Source organism: Phoenix dactylifera, chromosome 16, assembly GCF_051530095.1.
Source record: "Phoenix dactylifera cultivar Ajwa chromosome 16, Ajwa_hap1_PhDact_Kaust_v1.1, whole genome shotgun sequence".
NCBI lineage: Eukaryota > Viridiplantae > Streptophyta > Magnoliopsida > Arecales > Arecaceae > Phoenix > Phoenix dactylifera.
The window spans coordinates 14,490,183-14,507,529 of record NC_143205.1 but is presented as its reverse complement, the minus strand read 5'-3'; the positions used below and the strand labels follow the sequence as shown (position 1 = coordinate 14,507,529).

Below are 17,347 nucleotides of genomic sequence, written 5' to 3'. Positions count from 1 at the left end.
GGAGGTGGAGGAGGAGGAGGAGGAGGGGGAGGTGGAGGAGAAGGGGGTGGAGGAGGAGGCAAAGAAGGGGGAGAAGGCGGAGGGGGATGCAGAGTAAGAGGGGATGGGGATGGGGGGCGGAGGTAGAGGGGTGGAGGAGTAGGAGGAGGGAGGAGGGAGGAGGGAGGAGGAGGAGGAGGCAGAGGCGGGGCGGAGGAGGAGGGGAGAGGGATGAGGGGGAGGCAGAGGTGGGCGGGAAGAGGGGGAGGGGGAGGAGGAGGATGAGGGGGGGGAGGAGGAGGAGGCAGAGGCGGGGCGGAGGAGGAGGGGAGAGGGATGAGGGGGAGGCAGAGGTGGGCGGGAAGAGGGGGAGGGGGAGGAGGAGGATGAGGAGGGGGGAGGAGGAGGAGGCAGAGGCGGGGGTGGGGAGGTGGGGGGTGGGGAGGGTGGGGGTAATTTAGGAATTTTTAATTTTTTAGGGGTGTCCTTAGCAAATGGGGGGGTGTAGAGAGTATTTAATTTTTTTTTAATTTTTGGGGGGTGTCCTGAGCAATAGGGGGGGTGTATTTAGAACTACCCACAAATGTCCCTACATACAAATGTAGAATACGCTCCAGGTAAATCACTAACAAAAACAAAGAATAACTAGCAGAGATTTTTATGACTGCTGTGACGTTCATCCTTATTTGCATCTTTTACTTTTCCGCAATTTAGCAGGTTGTACTCACGTTAGAGTTATATGAAATGAGTAGCTGCTTTTACCAAAAAATAAAAAAAAAAAAAAGAGAGAGATTTTTACCTTAGAAAGATGTAATGCACGTGAGAAACTAGCATGCACGTGACCTCGGCACAGAAGTGGAAAGGTTGCCGGGATCTAGCCTAAACGTTATTAAAACCAAATTCAAATTCCTAGGAGACGTCTTTCCGAGAGGAAAAGGTTGCATCTCTTGGAACGGTTATAAGACTTATATCCTAAGAAGGAAGACCTTGGCTATACGATTTGGACGTTACACTTTATAAAGTTTGTGAACTCGTGTAGTTTCATTTTTCAGGACCGAAAAATTAGACTGAACCCGATGCCTCCTAGAAAGTCCGTCCCTAAAAAACAAGAGTGCTGATCTGAGTAAACACAATCCACTTCACATCATTACTTCGAAAGAGGTAGTGAAAGATGTCGAGCGTCGAGTATCCATGTTTACCCTTGTGGCTCAAGTTAATGGTGTGGAGTCCAGCTTTAGGCACCCTGCCACCATAGACCTGATCCCTATGTTTCGTCAGCATAGAGTGTCTGAGTCTGTACAATCATTTGCATCGCATCTACAGATCAGCAAACGCATTCACTCTAATAACTTAAAATCTAAATCTCTCGCTGATTTGCACAGACGTTACCACGAGCTAAGTGTAGGAGATTATGTCATTGTAAGAATTAGGCCTGAACGACTTTCTTCGAAAACGTTCAAGAAATTATAAGCTCGTAGTGCGAGACTCTTCAAAGTTCTAAAAAAAATTAGTTCGAATATATATATATTGTGGATCTTCTTGATGACTATGGGATTAGTGCGACATTTAACATTAAAGATTTAGTCCCTTAGAAAAAGACAACAATTATTTCTTCTGACCCCTTTGTTGATCACCCTGACCCGTTACCTGCTGTTGAACCGCCACTTCCAAAATTTCATGCACGCAGAGAACAAATAGAATATATATTAGATGAGCAGGTTATATCAACCAGAAACGGTGAACACCAACGTTACCTTATTCGATGGAAAGGTCAACCAAAGCCTAACGTGACATATATTTCGCGAGCCAAGTTGCAGCGCTTGACCCTTACCTTCTGGAGCAATACGACAACCGGCTAGACATGCACTCGACGTGGTCGAGTTTTTTTCCACCTGAGAGGAGTTGATGGGGATATCAAAGTCGTTCTTTCATATAATGGAGCCATCACAGCCATTTACTCACGCCGCACCAGAGTTCAACATCAGGACCTCCAGATTGGGTCCATTTGAGTCTGAGTCACTTTTATTTTATTGCAATATTTGCTTTTGTTTTAGTCAAGTCAATTTGGTCGGTTGTTTTGTTATTAATCAAGATAATTGAGTCATGTAATTGAGTCAAGTGATTGGACCGATTTTCGTATGTAATCAATTAATTGACTTAGTCAATTAATTGAAGGGTCCAAGTTTGGTTAGTTGTTATTTAATTGACTTGGTCTAAGGCCTATATAAGAGCCACCCCACTTATGAATTAGAGAAGTTGAATGATTGAATAAAAAATTCTAGTCTTTTTTCTGCTTCTACTTCTTCCTCCTTTTTACTTCTACCTGCGTCTCTCTAACCTCTTCTTCCTGCGTCTCTATAACCTCTTCTTTCTCATCCTTCCCTTCTTCCTTCTCTTTCTTTCTTCTCCCTGCAGTGGTCCGCCATCAAAAGACAGTTGAGAAGGTCGAAGTAGAGGCAACAGAAGAAAAAGGAAGATGGAAACAAGAGGGAGAGATGGCAGGAGAAAGGAAGTTCAAGGCGGAAGAAGATTAGGGAGGTGAGAGGAAAGGAGGGGCAGAGCTGGTAGGGGAGAAAAGGGCGAAGGAAATAGAGGAAGCGATGGCAGAGGAGAAATCGGCAGAGGTAAAAGATGAGAAGGAAATAGAGAGAAATCAAGAAAGACAAATGGTAGAGGAGAGTTTAGTAGAGGTAATTCTTGATAAGCAAGAAGAGAGGAAAGAGGAAGGAGAGATGATGGGGCCAGAATGAGAGGAAGAGAGAGGAAACAAGAGGCAGAGATGGTAGAGACGCAGAAAATAGAGGTAAAAGAGGATGAGAAAGGAAGAGAGAGGAAACAAGAGTCCTCCTGTAGGGTCAAGAACTGCATGGCTATGGGCTTTGCAGCAGCAGCAGGATTCGCAATTGCATTGATCGGGGTAGCGGTGGCAAACATCTGCTGGGCGGAGGAGATGGCTTACCTTGTCCCAACCTGAGATGAATGCCCTTCTCTTTATTTTCTAATCACAATAAATCTCTCTTTTTTTTTGGTTTAGTTTCATTAAGTACTAGTTTGGTGATATACATAGACTGAATAGTCTGAAAACAAACTTGAATAGTTCTACTATGAGAATCTGCTCTTCCCTTTTTGTCCTCCATGAACTATGTGGATTATTTTTGTGGTTCATTTCTTTTCCCTTTGTCTCCACATCATATTTCTCTTCCAGAGTAATTTGCACTTCACAATGGAATTCTATTCTAGCCTACTATGATTTGCAGCATTTCAAGAATTCCTAGAATTCAATCATAAGGGGGAAAACCAAAACATATATATTTCCAATTTCTGTGTTGAGTCTTTACTTTTTAATTATCACACCAATTTCATCCAAACGAAATGAATCAAAGTAGCTGTAACTGTAAAACTATTCTTTTACAAAGTAACAAGTCCACAAATTTGAATAAAACACAGCCGCATAGGAGGGAACAGATGCATACCATGGAAAACACTTCAGTGCTTCTATTGTATTGTAGTCTTGTAAGTACGAGCCTCTGCTATTTCTTCTTCATGATATACCCAACAAGGGCACCAAGGAGACCCAGCAGCACCACAAACGTGACCGAGAAACCACTGTTATGCTTGCTCTTTTCTTTCCTTAGAAATTCCTGGAAGGAAGATTCGGTAGAAAGGTCACAGTATGAAAGAATGGATACAATTAAACTAACTTTTATGTGGTATATTTGCTTTCATCGGGCAATAGAAGTGGTACTTTATATGCTTGTATCAATTCTCTCCCTTAAACATGTGTGGATTCAAGGATCGATATGGTGTGATTTAAAAAGTTGTTGAATTGCATGTTGCTAAACCTATAGTGGAAGAATGCACATTTTGTTTTACATGTATTTTGGTTAACCGCTTGTTCAATCCAAGGACAAGCAAGACTTCTAAGGGTGTGTCAGTGACATGAAGAAAATCTTTGGTAAATCACAACTCAGAAAGCTATATATAGATTAGGTCACTTAAAAGTTGGCATGGTGTTTTTAATACATTTAACTTACTTTTATAGACATTTCTGATGATTTTTCTGTTAAAAGTTGCTCTGAATCATCTTCCCCCTCCTTGTCTATGCTACCTCTGGCTTACCCATACATAAATCAAACTTCCTGCTTTCACCATATATCTACCTTTATGTTCTCAACACTGCTACGTTCTTCAGTGCTTGCATCATATTTACTTCCTAACAATACAGGCCAGGCAAAATTAATTTTCTCATTTTTTTTTCTGGAATCTTTCCCTAAGGTCTTACTCTCACCGCTATTTATACCAGACTACTTCCTGATCTCCACTTCATTGTATTTGCACAAGCCAATCCAACAATCAAGATCTTTTCTGCTCATTGGGGAATTTTGCACAAAAAAGGGGAAAGATTGACAAACTTTTAAAGTATAATTAACATCTTTTGATTTATTTTGCTCCTCAAAATTCCCTTTTAGAAGAAGTATCATATTTACTTCCTAACAATACAAACCAGGCAAAATTAATTTTCTTATTTTTTTTCTGGAATCTTTCCCTAAGGTCTTACCGTCACCGCTATTTATACCAGACTACTTCCTGATCTCCACTCCATTGTATTTGCACAAGCCAATCCAACCATCATGATCTTTTCTGCTCACTGGGAAATTTTCCACAAAAAAGGGAAAGATTGACAAACTTTTAAAGTATAATAGCATCTTTTGATTTATTTTGCTCCTCAAAATTCCCCTTTTAGAAGAAGTTCATGCCAATAGTTCTACCAACCAGTGATAGAAATTTTATCTCCACAACCTTCCAGCAAATTTTCATGAATATATATAACTTATTTAAATTTTCTTGAGATGTATTTATAATCTTTTTGTTTCATGTCTATAAAATACCATATGGGGATATTGGCACTTTGACTGCACCCACTTGTATGATATGTTGTTCATCTTTGATTAACAATGCCAAACTTCTTGCTTTCAGCATTTTTTTTATTATTTGTCAGCCCAAATTTCAAAATTCAAGCCAAAACTATGCAAACAGTCAAAGCTGAGCTTTGGGAGCCTTCCTCCTCGGTCTATTTGACGAAGTGTTATTAGTCGATTTGAATGTTCACCTTTGATGAACGAAAGATTTGGCATTTAGTTGTTAATAGTCTTCAAATACTTTATTTTCTTCTCGTCTCTCTTACTCTGGACATCTGAGCCAAAAAAGTATATAACTACGCCTACCGCTTCAAGCTTGGATCACCCAAGTTTTGATGGATTTGGCCCTAGTCAAGCTTTGGTGCAAGCAAGTTTTGATATGGTGTTCATCTTTGTTGAAAACGATCTATTTGGCTGAAATGGATCAGTTTTAGCTGAGACTGAACCTAAATTAGCCGGTCTTGGTCCAATTTTTGGTGGTTGAGCCAGTTTCAGCAGAAACTACCAAACCTAGCTATAGATGCTCTTTTAAAGTTTTGATTTGCTCCTTGCTATCAAACTGTAGAGAGCTCTTTATTTTTGTAGCATGTAGGATATATATTACCAATTTTCAACAATTTTTCTTTCTTTTCGTCAAGTTAAATGAGGGAGATACATAATAAATAGTCCTTAATAGGCTAAGGCCTCTAAAATGGCCCTTACTATAGTACTTTACAAAAGTACTTGTAAACAACAACACTACATTTCACGAAAATAATCTTTTTTACATAAACTAAATGCAACATTCCAAAACTACATGGATTAGTAGTGAGCTATCTCATTATTATTCATTCCCGTCAGCATTCCTACCCATATCGTGATGATGGTAATGATGATGACTGCTGTTATTTGCATGACTGACCTTGGTACTAAATAGGTAAACGTAATTTATTTTGTACTCTTCATTACTTGTCTTGTTACCTTGTGCTTGAGTGATATTTGGTATTTATTAAGAAGAGGACATTCATGATTTTAGACAACTTAAAGAACCATCAAATGATCGAAAACAATGCGCCTTGAATTTTTTACACTTTTATTGAAACTCTGAAAGTCATAGCAAAATTGTTGAAAGGAAACTCTACCTAAGGGATCAAAACTGAAGCTAAATTTAAAGCCTTGGTGGAACTATCTCGAACCCAGGTTGAGCTTGGGTTTACCAAACCCGGGCCTGACATAACATGTTGACATCTCCAGACATGGTTCTAGGTTACAAGGGTTTAGATAAAACCAATCTACTACACAAGCATGCATAAGAATTACATTTATTTTTACTTTTGTACCATAGACTATTTACACATCCATCGACCCATGATCTATGTAAGTTTTGGTTCCAATTTTAATTTGTTTCTTAGAGATTCAAAAATTGGGAAACAATCAAAAACCACTGGGTTCTCAGTTAGCTACCAACCAAAACTAACCAGAATAATGTGCACCTCTAGTATCAATTGCACAAGTTAAGCAATATTTGTACAGTAAAAGGTCTAACATCTCTAAAGCAAACTCAATGGTTCTTTTTGTAGCTTGGGAGTGTTTCTGAAGACCCACTCAATTATTCCACTTTTTTTTCACTAAACTAGATTATTAATTAGAGGAACAACAATGTTACCCACTAACAAAATATAGTTTTGAATAGACAAAGTAGGGAATATATATGCACCTCAAAGCAATCCGTTGGCAGTAAAGACTAAAGAGAACCAACACGATATTCAGTCAGAAAGTGGAGAAGCTTATAAAAGCACCATAAGCACAAAACAAATTCAAGCACAAACATTATAATTAAGCACTATGGTCTCACATGTTTAACTTTTATGTCTATAGTCTCACATGTTTAACTTTTATGTCTACCCATTGACATGATTGAATTTACCACTCTACAAATGCTAAAGCATGTCTTTCATATATCATAAATTAAATATGCACCAAAAATGAGTCCATACCAGCTCTTGTCGGAGCTTCTGATTTTGTTGAATAACAGAAATTTTCTCCTCAGTTAACTTGGAAATCAGGGCCAGTGCCTACATATCATAAATTACAACAGGGTTATGGCCACAATGAAGCCAGCAGTAGATATAATAAATGAAAACACTAATGTAGTAGATATAATAAATGAAAACACTAATGTAGTCGATATAATAAATGAAAACACTAATGTAGTAGATATAATAAATGAAAACACTAATGTATTAATTGCTGAAGCATCATTATAAGAATAGTATGTCAAGCATGGTTGTCATCTTTCCAATGGAAGGAATAGAGTTCCACTGTCTATGAGTCCAGAAACTAAGTGCTGGCATAAAAAGCAACAGAAGATTCAAATAAAGACATAGATAACTAACAAAGGAATAAATTACCTTGATTTCTTTATTAACATGCATGTAATGCTCCAGCACTCTTTAAATAGATAATCAAGCGGCAAAGTAGCCCGCCAGGCTTTGTCAACCAAGATTCATGTTAGAACTATTTCCTAACAAAATAAACATGTGAGGAAATGTTTAAGATACTAGAAGGTAGATTCCATGTTTGGTCTGTAGTTTTCTCTGCAATCAAGAATGCTACATCTTTTGTAGCACTCTTTAAATAGATAATCAAGCGGCAAAGTAGCCCGCCAGGCTTTGTCAACCAAGATTCATGTTAGAACTATTTCCTAATAAAATAAACATGTGAGGAAATGTTTAAGATACTAGAAGGTAGATTCCATGTTTGGCCTGTAGTTTTCTCTGCAATCAGGAATGCTACATCCTTCGTACCTTATGTAATACCTGGGCCCAAAAATCAACTGGGCCCAATTACTTCTTTTTGGGCCCATATTTGAACATTGGGCCATGACATCTAATAAGCTAACTGGGCCCATAGTTGGCAGCCCGTTTGATGGCTGCCACCTCATGCTTTATGCATGGATTTGACTAGAGCCAGGTGAGGATCAGGGGAAGACCCAGCTGTTAAGCCCTTCATGAAGAGGAAGCTGGGCGTGACACCTCGCACCCCCCCCCCCTAAACCACTTAAGAACCTACTGGTTTTTCCTTCAAAAATCTCAAGAACCTGTGAACCGGCAGAAGAGGTGTTGGAGTGGAGGCACCGAAGCTCGGGATAACTGCAATCTCCTTCTCTTCCTACAGAACGGAGTCTCAGAATCGTTAGCCTAGGCATGGAAGCAGGGATCGTCGCTGGTACTCCCTAGAAGCTAGGTAAGCCCCATGCCTTCTCTCCTCCTGATTTATTTAGGATAACAAAGAAAGAATGAAAGCAAAGAAGATGAAGGGGGAGGGGGTTACCCGTGCGCGGCCCGGGACGTCGCCAACAGCGTGAACGCTGCCGGCCTCGGCTCGGCCGCAAGTACAGGCCGCGGACCGGCTGCGAGCACAGCCACAAACACGGCCACAGGAGTCAGCTACGGGCGCCGCCGACCGTGGCGTGACCCCAAGCTCGGCCTCTCCCGAGCCGCCTCCTCTTCTTCCTTGAGATGGGAAGGGGAGGAGATCAAAGTGGAAAGAGGAAAGGGAGGAGAAGGGAGAAGAAGAAAGAATGAGAGGAGGAGAGGAAGCCTCGGGATAACAAAGAAAAGAAGAAGAAAAGAAAGAAGAAAGAAGGAAAGAAGAAAAGAGGAAGAGGGGACTCACCGGCTCGTCGTCGTGTGCGGCGGCCGCCGGCTTCGGCCGCGAGCACCGTCGACCGCAGGCGCGGCCGAGAGTGCCGCAGGCTCGGCCGGGGACGCCGCGGGGCTTGGCCGCGGACGCCGTCGGTCGTGGCCCGGCCCCCTTCCGCTCGCCGTCCCCCCTTCCACTCGCCGTCCTCCCTTCGTCGGAGAAGAGAGGAGGAGATCGTCGTCCTCTCTTCGCCGGAGAGTAGAGGAGAAGAGGAAGGGGAGATCGGGATGAAAGAAGAAGGGAGGAGAGGAAGCTTCGGGAAGGAGAAGAAAAGAAGAAAAAGAAAAGAAAAAGGAGAAGGGAAGAAAAGGAAAGAAAAAAAAAGGAAAGAAAAAAAAAAGAAAAAGAAAAGAAAAGAAGGAAAAGAGAAGAAAAGGAAAAAAAAAAGAAATGAAATGGGTTTAGCCAAATTTGACTACCCAAGCCTAATTAAACTGGGCTAAGTTTAAATCCGAGCTCAATCAGATTGGGCTAAGTCTGGACAAGCCCAAATTATAAATTGGGTTAAATACGAGCCAATTTAAGTTAAATTGAAATGGGTCCGAACCCAATTAAGCTGAGTTGGTCTCAGCAGACCTAATTGATTTTGAATCAGGCCCAATTCAACTGATAGAAGGTCGAATTGACCTTGGGCTAACCTTGACTAAGGCCCAAATGAGCCACATTGACCAAATCAGAGGACCCAATTGGCTAGAAAAGGTTGGACCCAATTATAAACGAGGCCCAATCCTTTAATTAAAAACCCAATCAACCCATGTGGACCCAATCTGGTTTTAAATCGAACCCCAAAGGCTTCAAATTGGACTTGGGCTAAATCCTTGGATAGGATCCAAGCAAGTAAGTTCATAGTATGATGAACTAAAAAATTTTATAATAAATAAATGAGAAATAATGTAATCCCTATGATGTTGTTTTAGGTGATTAAGGATTTGTCACCTGGACTTGAGCAATTTGGAAAGCGAATTGATGTAAGTAATCTGTCTTAATCTTATCGTAGATCTTGTATTACGTTTTATAAGATGAACCAGTGTTTTTCATACAATTTGAATTGTATACATGATTTGTGAAGAAAGTAAGTAATCTATTTTAATCCTATTGTGGATCATGTTATGTTATTAATGTTTCCTAAGCATTTTTTTTAGTATATATGTTTCATGCATGATATGTTACGACGTATAAGTAACTTGCCTGACCTCATAAGCTATGGCCATGTATGCAACATGATTATGCTGATATTTTAACCATGCATGTAAGTTTGTATAGTCTTAGCTAGCCAAGAGGCACTATAAAGGGCTCAAAAATGCTACTGATCGAATGCAACTGAGCTGGCCTTGCTAGTGGCCGAGAATAACTTCGTTGGCCTTGCTAGTGGCCGAGAATGACTAGCTGGCCCCGCCAGTGGCCGAGACTGACTTCGCAGTAGCATCCGAGAGAATGGACCACGGCATGCCGGGGGCACGGTTTCATATGCATACTTTATGAAAATGATATTTGAAGCATGATCATGAGGCTTGTTTCAGAGCCTGGGTATATGAGGCGGGTGTTTCCAAATCCTGCAGATGCGTTTTTGGGGAGAAGCAAAATCGGTGAGGGGTGAAGGACGCTTGCGTGAAGCCCCGGAACCGGCCAACATCTGGCAGGGGAGCCCCGTGTTTCCCTCTCATGTGGGCCCGATAGTCACGTGCCCTGCGCAGGCGGACCGTGACATTTATGAACGTGCCTGGCCAAAGCATACATTGTTTTACAACGGATTTTTGAATATATCCTTATGAAATGTTGTATTTTGCTATAACCGCTATCTCCTTTAAATGATGCTAATCGCATGAATTCTTTTTTTTATGAAAATTCTGTTTGACTGAAAATACTGCTTTGTTTTCGAAGCATACATATTTTGCCATGATAAATTGTGAGATAATACGCATGTCAGCTTCTCAAACCCTGCATAAACATGGTTACCATTATATTCGATCCGGTAAGATTATGTATGATTACTTACTGAGCCGTGTAGCTCATATCCGTTCATTTACTTTTTCTTTCAGATCCTCACCACTGATAGCTGCCAGAGACACGTTAATTTGGTATCAGGGCTTCTTTCTTTTGGGGTAAAGCAAGTATACTTTTGTGTACATAAACTACATAGAAGCTCTGTATTTGGGTACTGACCAGCATGTTGTACTAAGAATGCTTTCATATGAAAAGATTTGGTTGGTTTGACTACCCTGTTACCCAGGTATGAGGCTGCGTGCTATTGTGGGCGGTAGTCGGCAATAGCACGGCCGTGTCACGGATCCGGGTCCGGGGCATGACATTCTAGTGGTATCAGAGGTATAGGTTAATCATGAGTAAAAAAAAAAGAAAAGAAAAGAAGTTCTAGCTAAGTAAAATTCGATCTAGATGGAGGAAAGATTTGCAGTGCAAATACATATGAGGTATTAAATAGTTCTGTTTGTAGACAAATAGTATGTTATTAGTGAATTCAAAGGATTTTGATCAGAGTACGCAGCGAAAACATAGTGATCTGAATTATTTATCTAAGTTGGCCAAAGTATTATTCTTTTGATTCAGAAAGTTTTAATAATAAAAGATTTGATCTGTTTTCTTGTGTAGTAGGATTTTTCTTGATAAATAAAAAGAAAATGTTCGGATTTTTGGATATCACTGTGCTATCTTAGATTCTCCAGTTCTATGTCTTGCTGAGAAATTCTTAGCATCTTGAGACTAGAATTAACGGATCATCAATTTTAATCTCAGACCTGGAATATGCTGATATAAACCTTCGTCCTCCTAAATTTGAAGCTTGAATTTCTTTAATTAATATCAACATTTTATTTGATTGAAAGAAATTGAGGTGGTCAATCGACTTTGATGAATATCTACCAAGGATGGATTAGAATTGTTTATGATCTAATCTGGTGATAGATCGGTTAATCAAGAGAAGTTGATATTTTTACAAAGAAACTTGATCTTCTTATTCGGAATTAAGATGTTGATTTTCGTGTATAAGAAAAAAAAAGGGGGTTTGAATTAGATCACTTATTAAAAGAACTAAATCTTGAAGTAATGGACCTTACTCTTTTGATAAGATCTACTGATGAAGTTGTATTGATAAGGAGAATTATTAGAAGATTTGAGTTAGATTTCTAGTGGAGAAAAGTGTTGTTGATTCTATGAATAATCTGGAGAGAGCTGTATAATTTTCACCAGTGAGTTTTTCTATTATTGGCAACCCCTAGGAGAATCTTGGCATCTTAAATTTAGTATTAACGGATTGATGGTGCCTTGGTTGGGCTTAGACCTGGAATGTTCCCTACTCCTAGCTATGACATTTCAATCTATCTATCTGAAAGGGGTTTGAAGTTTTGCTAGGATAAAAGTTGATCATTAAATTATAGGCAAGGTTAAGAGAAGAAAGAAGATTATAGATTATGAAAAGTATTTGATGCTAATGCTCTCACCTATTTCTGTTAAGCTGATTACGATCTTTGTGTGGACTTAATCGAAAGCAATTAATTTCTTGGGCCAAGGATTATAGTATTTAAAATCTAAGGTAGGAAGACCAGTCTTGTTTTGGAAGAGACCAAAAGAACTCCTATGTATCATAGATGAAAAGGGGTCAAGTTTTGAGATGCTCTGATTTTTTCCAAAATCTTATGAGCAAGCTCTTTAAGAGGGGGACTGTTTAGGAGCTCAAGAATGATGTGATGGTGGCATACATTCGAAGTTTAAAGCTCTAAGCATGATTAAATTTCGAGGATGAAATTAATTTAAGGGGGGAAGAATGTAATACCTGGGCCCAAAAATCAACTGGGCCCAATTACTTCTTTTTGGGCCCATATTTGAACATTGGGCCATGACATCTAATAGGCTCACTGGGCCCATAGTTGGCAGCCCGTTTGATGGCTGCCACATCATGCTTTATGCATGGATTTGACTAGAGCCAGGTGGGGATCAGGGGAAGACCCAACTGTTAAGCCCTTCATGAAGAGGAAGCTGGGCCTGGGCGTGACACCTCGCACCCCCCCCCCCTTAAACCACTTAAGAACCTACTGGTTTTTCCTTCAAAAATCTCAAGAACCTGTGAACCGGCAGAAGAGGTGTTGGAGTGGAGGCACCGAAGCTCGGGATAACTGCAATCTCCTTCTCCTCTTCCTACAGAACGGAGTCTCAGAATCGTTAGCCTAGGCATGGAAGCAGGGATCGTCGCTGGTACTCCCTAGAAGCTAGGTAAGCCCCATGCCTTCTCTCCTGATTTATTTAGGATAACAAAGAAAGAATGAAAGCAAAGAAGATGAAGGGGGAGGGGGTTACCCGTGCGCGGCCAGGGACGTCGCCAACAGCGTGAACGCTGCCGGCCTCGGCTCGGCCGCAGGTACAGGCCGCGGACCGGCTGCGAGCACGGCCACAGACACGGCCACAGGAGTCAGCCGCGGGCGCCGCCGGCCGTGGCGTGACCCCAAGCTCGGCCTCTCCCGAGCCGCCACCTCTTCTTCCTTGAGATGGGAAGGGGAGGAGATCAGAGTGGAAAGAGGAAAGGGAGGAGAAGGGAGAAGAAGAAAGAATGAGAGGAGGAGAGGAAGCCTCAGGATAACAAAGAAAAGAAGAAGAAAGAAGGAAAGAAGAAAAGAGGAAGAAGGGACTCACCGGCTCGTCGTCGTGTGCGGCGGCCGCCGGCTTCGGCCGCGAGCACCGTCGACACGAGCGTCGACCGCAGGCGCGGCCGAGAGCGCCGCAGGCTCGGCCGGGGACGCCGCGGGGCTTGGCCGCGGACGCCGCCGGTCGTGGCCCGGCCCCCTTCCGCTTGCCGTCCCCCCTTCCACTCGCCGTCCTCCCTTCATCGGAGAAGAGAGGAGGAGACCGTCGTCCTCTCTTCGCCGGAGAGTAGAGGAGAAGAGGAAGGGGAGATCGGGATGAAAGAAGAAGGGAGGAGAGGAAGCTTCGGGAAGGAGAAGAAAAGAAGAAAAAGAAAAGAAAAAGGAGAAGGGAAGAAAAGGAAAGAAAAAAAAAAGGAAAGAAAAAAAAAAGGAAAGAAAAAAAAAGAAAAAGAAAAGAAAAGAAGGAAAAGAGAAGAAAAGGAAAAAAAAAAAGAAATGAAATGGGTTTAGCCAAATTTGACTACCCAAGCCTAATTAGACTGGGCTAAGTTTAAATCCGAGCTCAATCAGATTGGGCTAAGTCTGGACAAGCCCAAATTATAAATTGGGTTAAATACGAGCCAATTTAAGTTAAATTGAAATGGGTCCGAACCCAATTAAGCTGAGTTGGTCTCAGCAGACCTAATTGATTTTGAATCAGGCCCAATTCAAGCCCAATTCAACTGATAGAAGGTCGAATTGACCTTGGGCTAACCTTGACTAAGGCCCAAATGAGCCACATTGACCAAATCAGAGGACCCAATTGGCTAGAAAAGGTTGGACCCAATTATAAACGAGGCCCAATCCTTTAATTAAAAACCCAATCAACCCATGTGGACCCAATCTGGTTTTAAATCGAACCCCAAAGGCTTCAAATTGGACTTGGGCTAAATCCTTGGATAGGATCCAAGCAAGTAAGTTCATAGTATGATGAACTAAGAAATTTTATAATAAATAAATGGGGAATAATGTAATCCCTATGATGTTGTTTTAGGTGATTCAGGATTTGTCACCTGGACTTGAGCAATTTGGAAAGCGAATTGATGTAAGTAATCTGTCTTAATCTTATCGTAGATCTTGTATTACGTTTTATAAGATGAACCAGTATTTTTCATACAATTTGAATTGTATACATGATTTGTGAAGAAAGTAAGTAATCTATTCTAATCCTATTGTGGATCATGTTATGTTATTAATGTTTCCTAAGCATTTTTTTTAGTATATATGTTTCATGCATGATATGTTACAACGTATAAGTAACTTGCCTGACCTCATAAGCTATGGCCATGTATGCAACATGATTATGCTGATATTTTAACCATGCATGTAAGTTTGTATAGTCTTAGCTAGCCAAGAGACACTATAAAGGGCTCAAAAATGCTACTGATCGAATGCAACTGAGCTGGCCTTGCTAGTGGCCGAGAATAACTTCACTGGCCTTGCTAGTGGCCGAGAATGACTAGCTGGCCCCGCCAGTGGCCGATACTGACTTCGCAGTAGCATCCGAGAGAATGGACCACGGCATGTTGGGGGCACGGTTTCATATGCATACTTTATGAAAATGATATTTGAAGCATGATCATGAGGCTTGTTTCAGAGCCTGGGTATATGAGGCGGGTGTTTCCAAATCCTGCAGATGCGCTTTTGGGGAGAAGCAAAATCGGTGAGGGGTGAAGGACGCTTGCGTGAAGCCCCGGAACCGGCCAACATCTGGCAGGGGAGCCCCGTGTTTTCCTCTCATGTGGGCCCGATAGTCACGTGACATTTATGAACGTGCCTGGCCAAAGCATATATTGTTTTACAACGGGTTTTTGAATATATCCTTATGAAATGTTGTATTTTGCTATAACCGCTATCTCCTTTAAATGATGCTAATCGCATGAATTCTTATGTTTTATGAAAATTCTGTTTGACTGAAAATACTGTTTTGTTTTCGAAGCATCTTATGTTTTATGAAAATTCTGTTTGACTGAAAATACTGCTTTGTTTTCGAAGCATACATATTTTGCCATGATAAATTGTGAGATAATACGCATGTCAGCTTCTCAAACCCTGCATAAACATGGTTACCATTATGTTCGATCCGGTAAGATTATGTATGATTACTTACTGAGCCGTGTAGCTCATATCCGTTCATTTACTTTTTCTTTCAGATCCTCACCACTGATAGCTGCCAGAGACACGTTAATTTGGTATCAGGGCTTCTTTCTTTTGGGGTAAAGCAAGTATACTTTTGTGTACATAAACTACATAGAAGCTCTGTATTTGGTACTGACCAGCATGTTGTACTAAGAATGCTTTCATATGAAAAGATTTGGTTGGTTTGACTATCCTGTTATCCAGGTATGAGGCTGCGTGCTATTGTGGACGGTAGTCGGCAATAGCACGGCCGTGTCACGGATCCGGGTCCGGGGCGTGACACCTTATAAATTCAGATGCCTCTTGCTTACCTTTAATTATCCATCATTAACATGACAATAACAAATTACAGTTAATTGGTTTCTTAATAATTCCAAAAATGGAATATAAGTAAAAATGAAGAAATTTCAATTTTCCAGTTCAAAGCCTTTTCTTAGGGTTGGAGGGTTATCAATGTTCATACGGACAATCCATCATCTTTCCGATAATGACATCATATCTAAAGATCAACCATATACAACACAAAAGCCTCAAAATCCAGCACACAACGCTGGCCTCTATGGATTTGTGCATGTACTGTGGGGTGCATGCCCGAAAAAAAAAGTGGCTTTGATTCTGCATATTATCACAAACCATCAGAAACAGATATTTCAGATGCTTCTCTCTCAGGTTGCTGTGCTTAACCAAAACCAGCAGTTTTGGTAAACATACCCTCCATGTATTTTTCTTCTTGGTAGAACATATACCTTCCATGTTTACTCTCTAATAAGTGACCAGGAAAGAGAAAAAGTACACAGACTAAAAATAGAATAACTTGCCAAAGTATCATAAAAAATCATGAAAAGATAAAATCCAGCCATCCATGAAATGCTCCTTAGAAGGAGCAGATTGGTCAAAGTCCTATCACTTTACTATATTTGTATATTTGTAAATTACTCATAATTTAAAGATTTAATTAAAATAACCGAAAATAGAAAACCATAATTGTTTGCTCCTGAAACACTGATTAAAAATTAGAAACAGCTCTCATAAAAGTTGTGCAATATTAATGATAATTAGGAAAAAAAGACCACCTTTCGTTGTCAAGTTATGAGAATGAACAATTTAAGAAGACAAGGTATGAGATTTTGTCTTCATCTAAAGGATACAACATAATGTATTGTCAATGGTAGTAACATGATGTACTTGAAAGTTGCAAGGATAAAATATAGAAAAAAGTACAAAAACCTCATGAACTTGGAATGAAGCATATGGAAAGGAAAAATATTTAAGTGAAAATTAAGAGAATAATATTATGCAAGGAATGGGATCACAATCATGGTTGGACTTGCAAGTTCCAAGCTTCCCTCGAGACTTGTCAGCTCGCATCAATCATTGTAGTCTATAAAGATAGGGAAGGCGTAGCTGTGGCGGCAAGCAGGCGTGCAAGGATTGTTGGCTAGAAAAGGAACAAACTCAAAGGATAATCACAATCTTGTGCACTCGAGTTTTGCTGGCTTCCAAGAGGAGTTGAAGGGCTAAGAAAGGGAATGAGGTTAATCTAGTAAAATCATGGATAATGGGTTGATCTCGAGTCTTGCCAGCACATACACACACGCACAGAGAGAGAGAGAGAGAGCTTGCCATTCTATGCCTAGGGAATGAGGTTAATCTAGCACCCACTATCTCACCTACAAAGACAGGGAAGGCTTATGGGTTTTTCTATGATCATGTTCAGAAGATAAAAAGATATTCTTTTTTGAAAGAACTACTCAAAGATCTTTAAATTTACCAAATTTGACTTTGGAAAACAATATGATGGAGATAAAATCATAGTTTTCTCTAGCAAGTAACTGGAAGGGATTATAGTGGGTTCCACAAGTTCTGGGCGAAATTAATAAGAGACCAATTGAAGAGGGATCATGTGTTGTGATGAGGGGTGACCATGGCTCTGCATAGCACATGCTGAGATCTTGTAGTCTATAATTTCTTTTAATGCTTTCACCATTAAAAGAT

The 17,347-nt window shown here is 40.6% G+C and overlaps 1 protein-coding gene and 1 long non-coding RNA gene across 4 annotated transcripts in view; one reads left to right on the top strand and one right to left on the bottom strand.

Annotated features, from left to right (window-relative positions):
• The window catches only part of LOC103720689 (vesicle-associated protein 1-3-like), a 30,205-nt gene that overhangs the window by 9,398 nt on the left and 3,460 nt on the right, over nt 1-17,347 (bottom strand). For 2 of the 3 annotated variants that reach the window (XR_015974085.2, XR_015974084.2), the window contains exons 7-8: nt 6,875-6,952; nt 3,453-3,620 (exon numbers count right to left, since the gene is read on the bottom strand). Coding sequence is in view for 1 of the 3 variants with exons in the window: in XM_008810520.5 (XP_008808742.3) it covers nt 3,510-3,620; nt 6,875-6,952 (189 nt within the window). In the remaining 2 variants the exon portion in view is untranslated. Of the gene's footprint in view, nt 1-3,264; nt 3,621-6,874; nt 6,953-17,347 lie in introns of those variants that run through there. The other variant, XM_008810520.5, reaches the window with a different exon arrangement.
• On the top strand, nt 9,579-15,540 carry LOC148699764 (uncharacterized). Its single transcript, XR_016398763.1, has 2 exons — nt 9,579-12,806; nt 14,208-15,540. It is a non-coding gene; the product is annotated as an uncharacterized LOC148699764 (long non-coding RNA).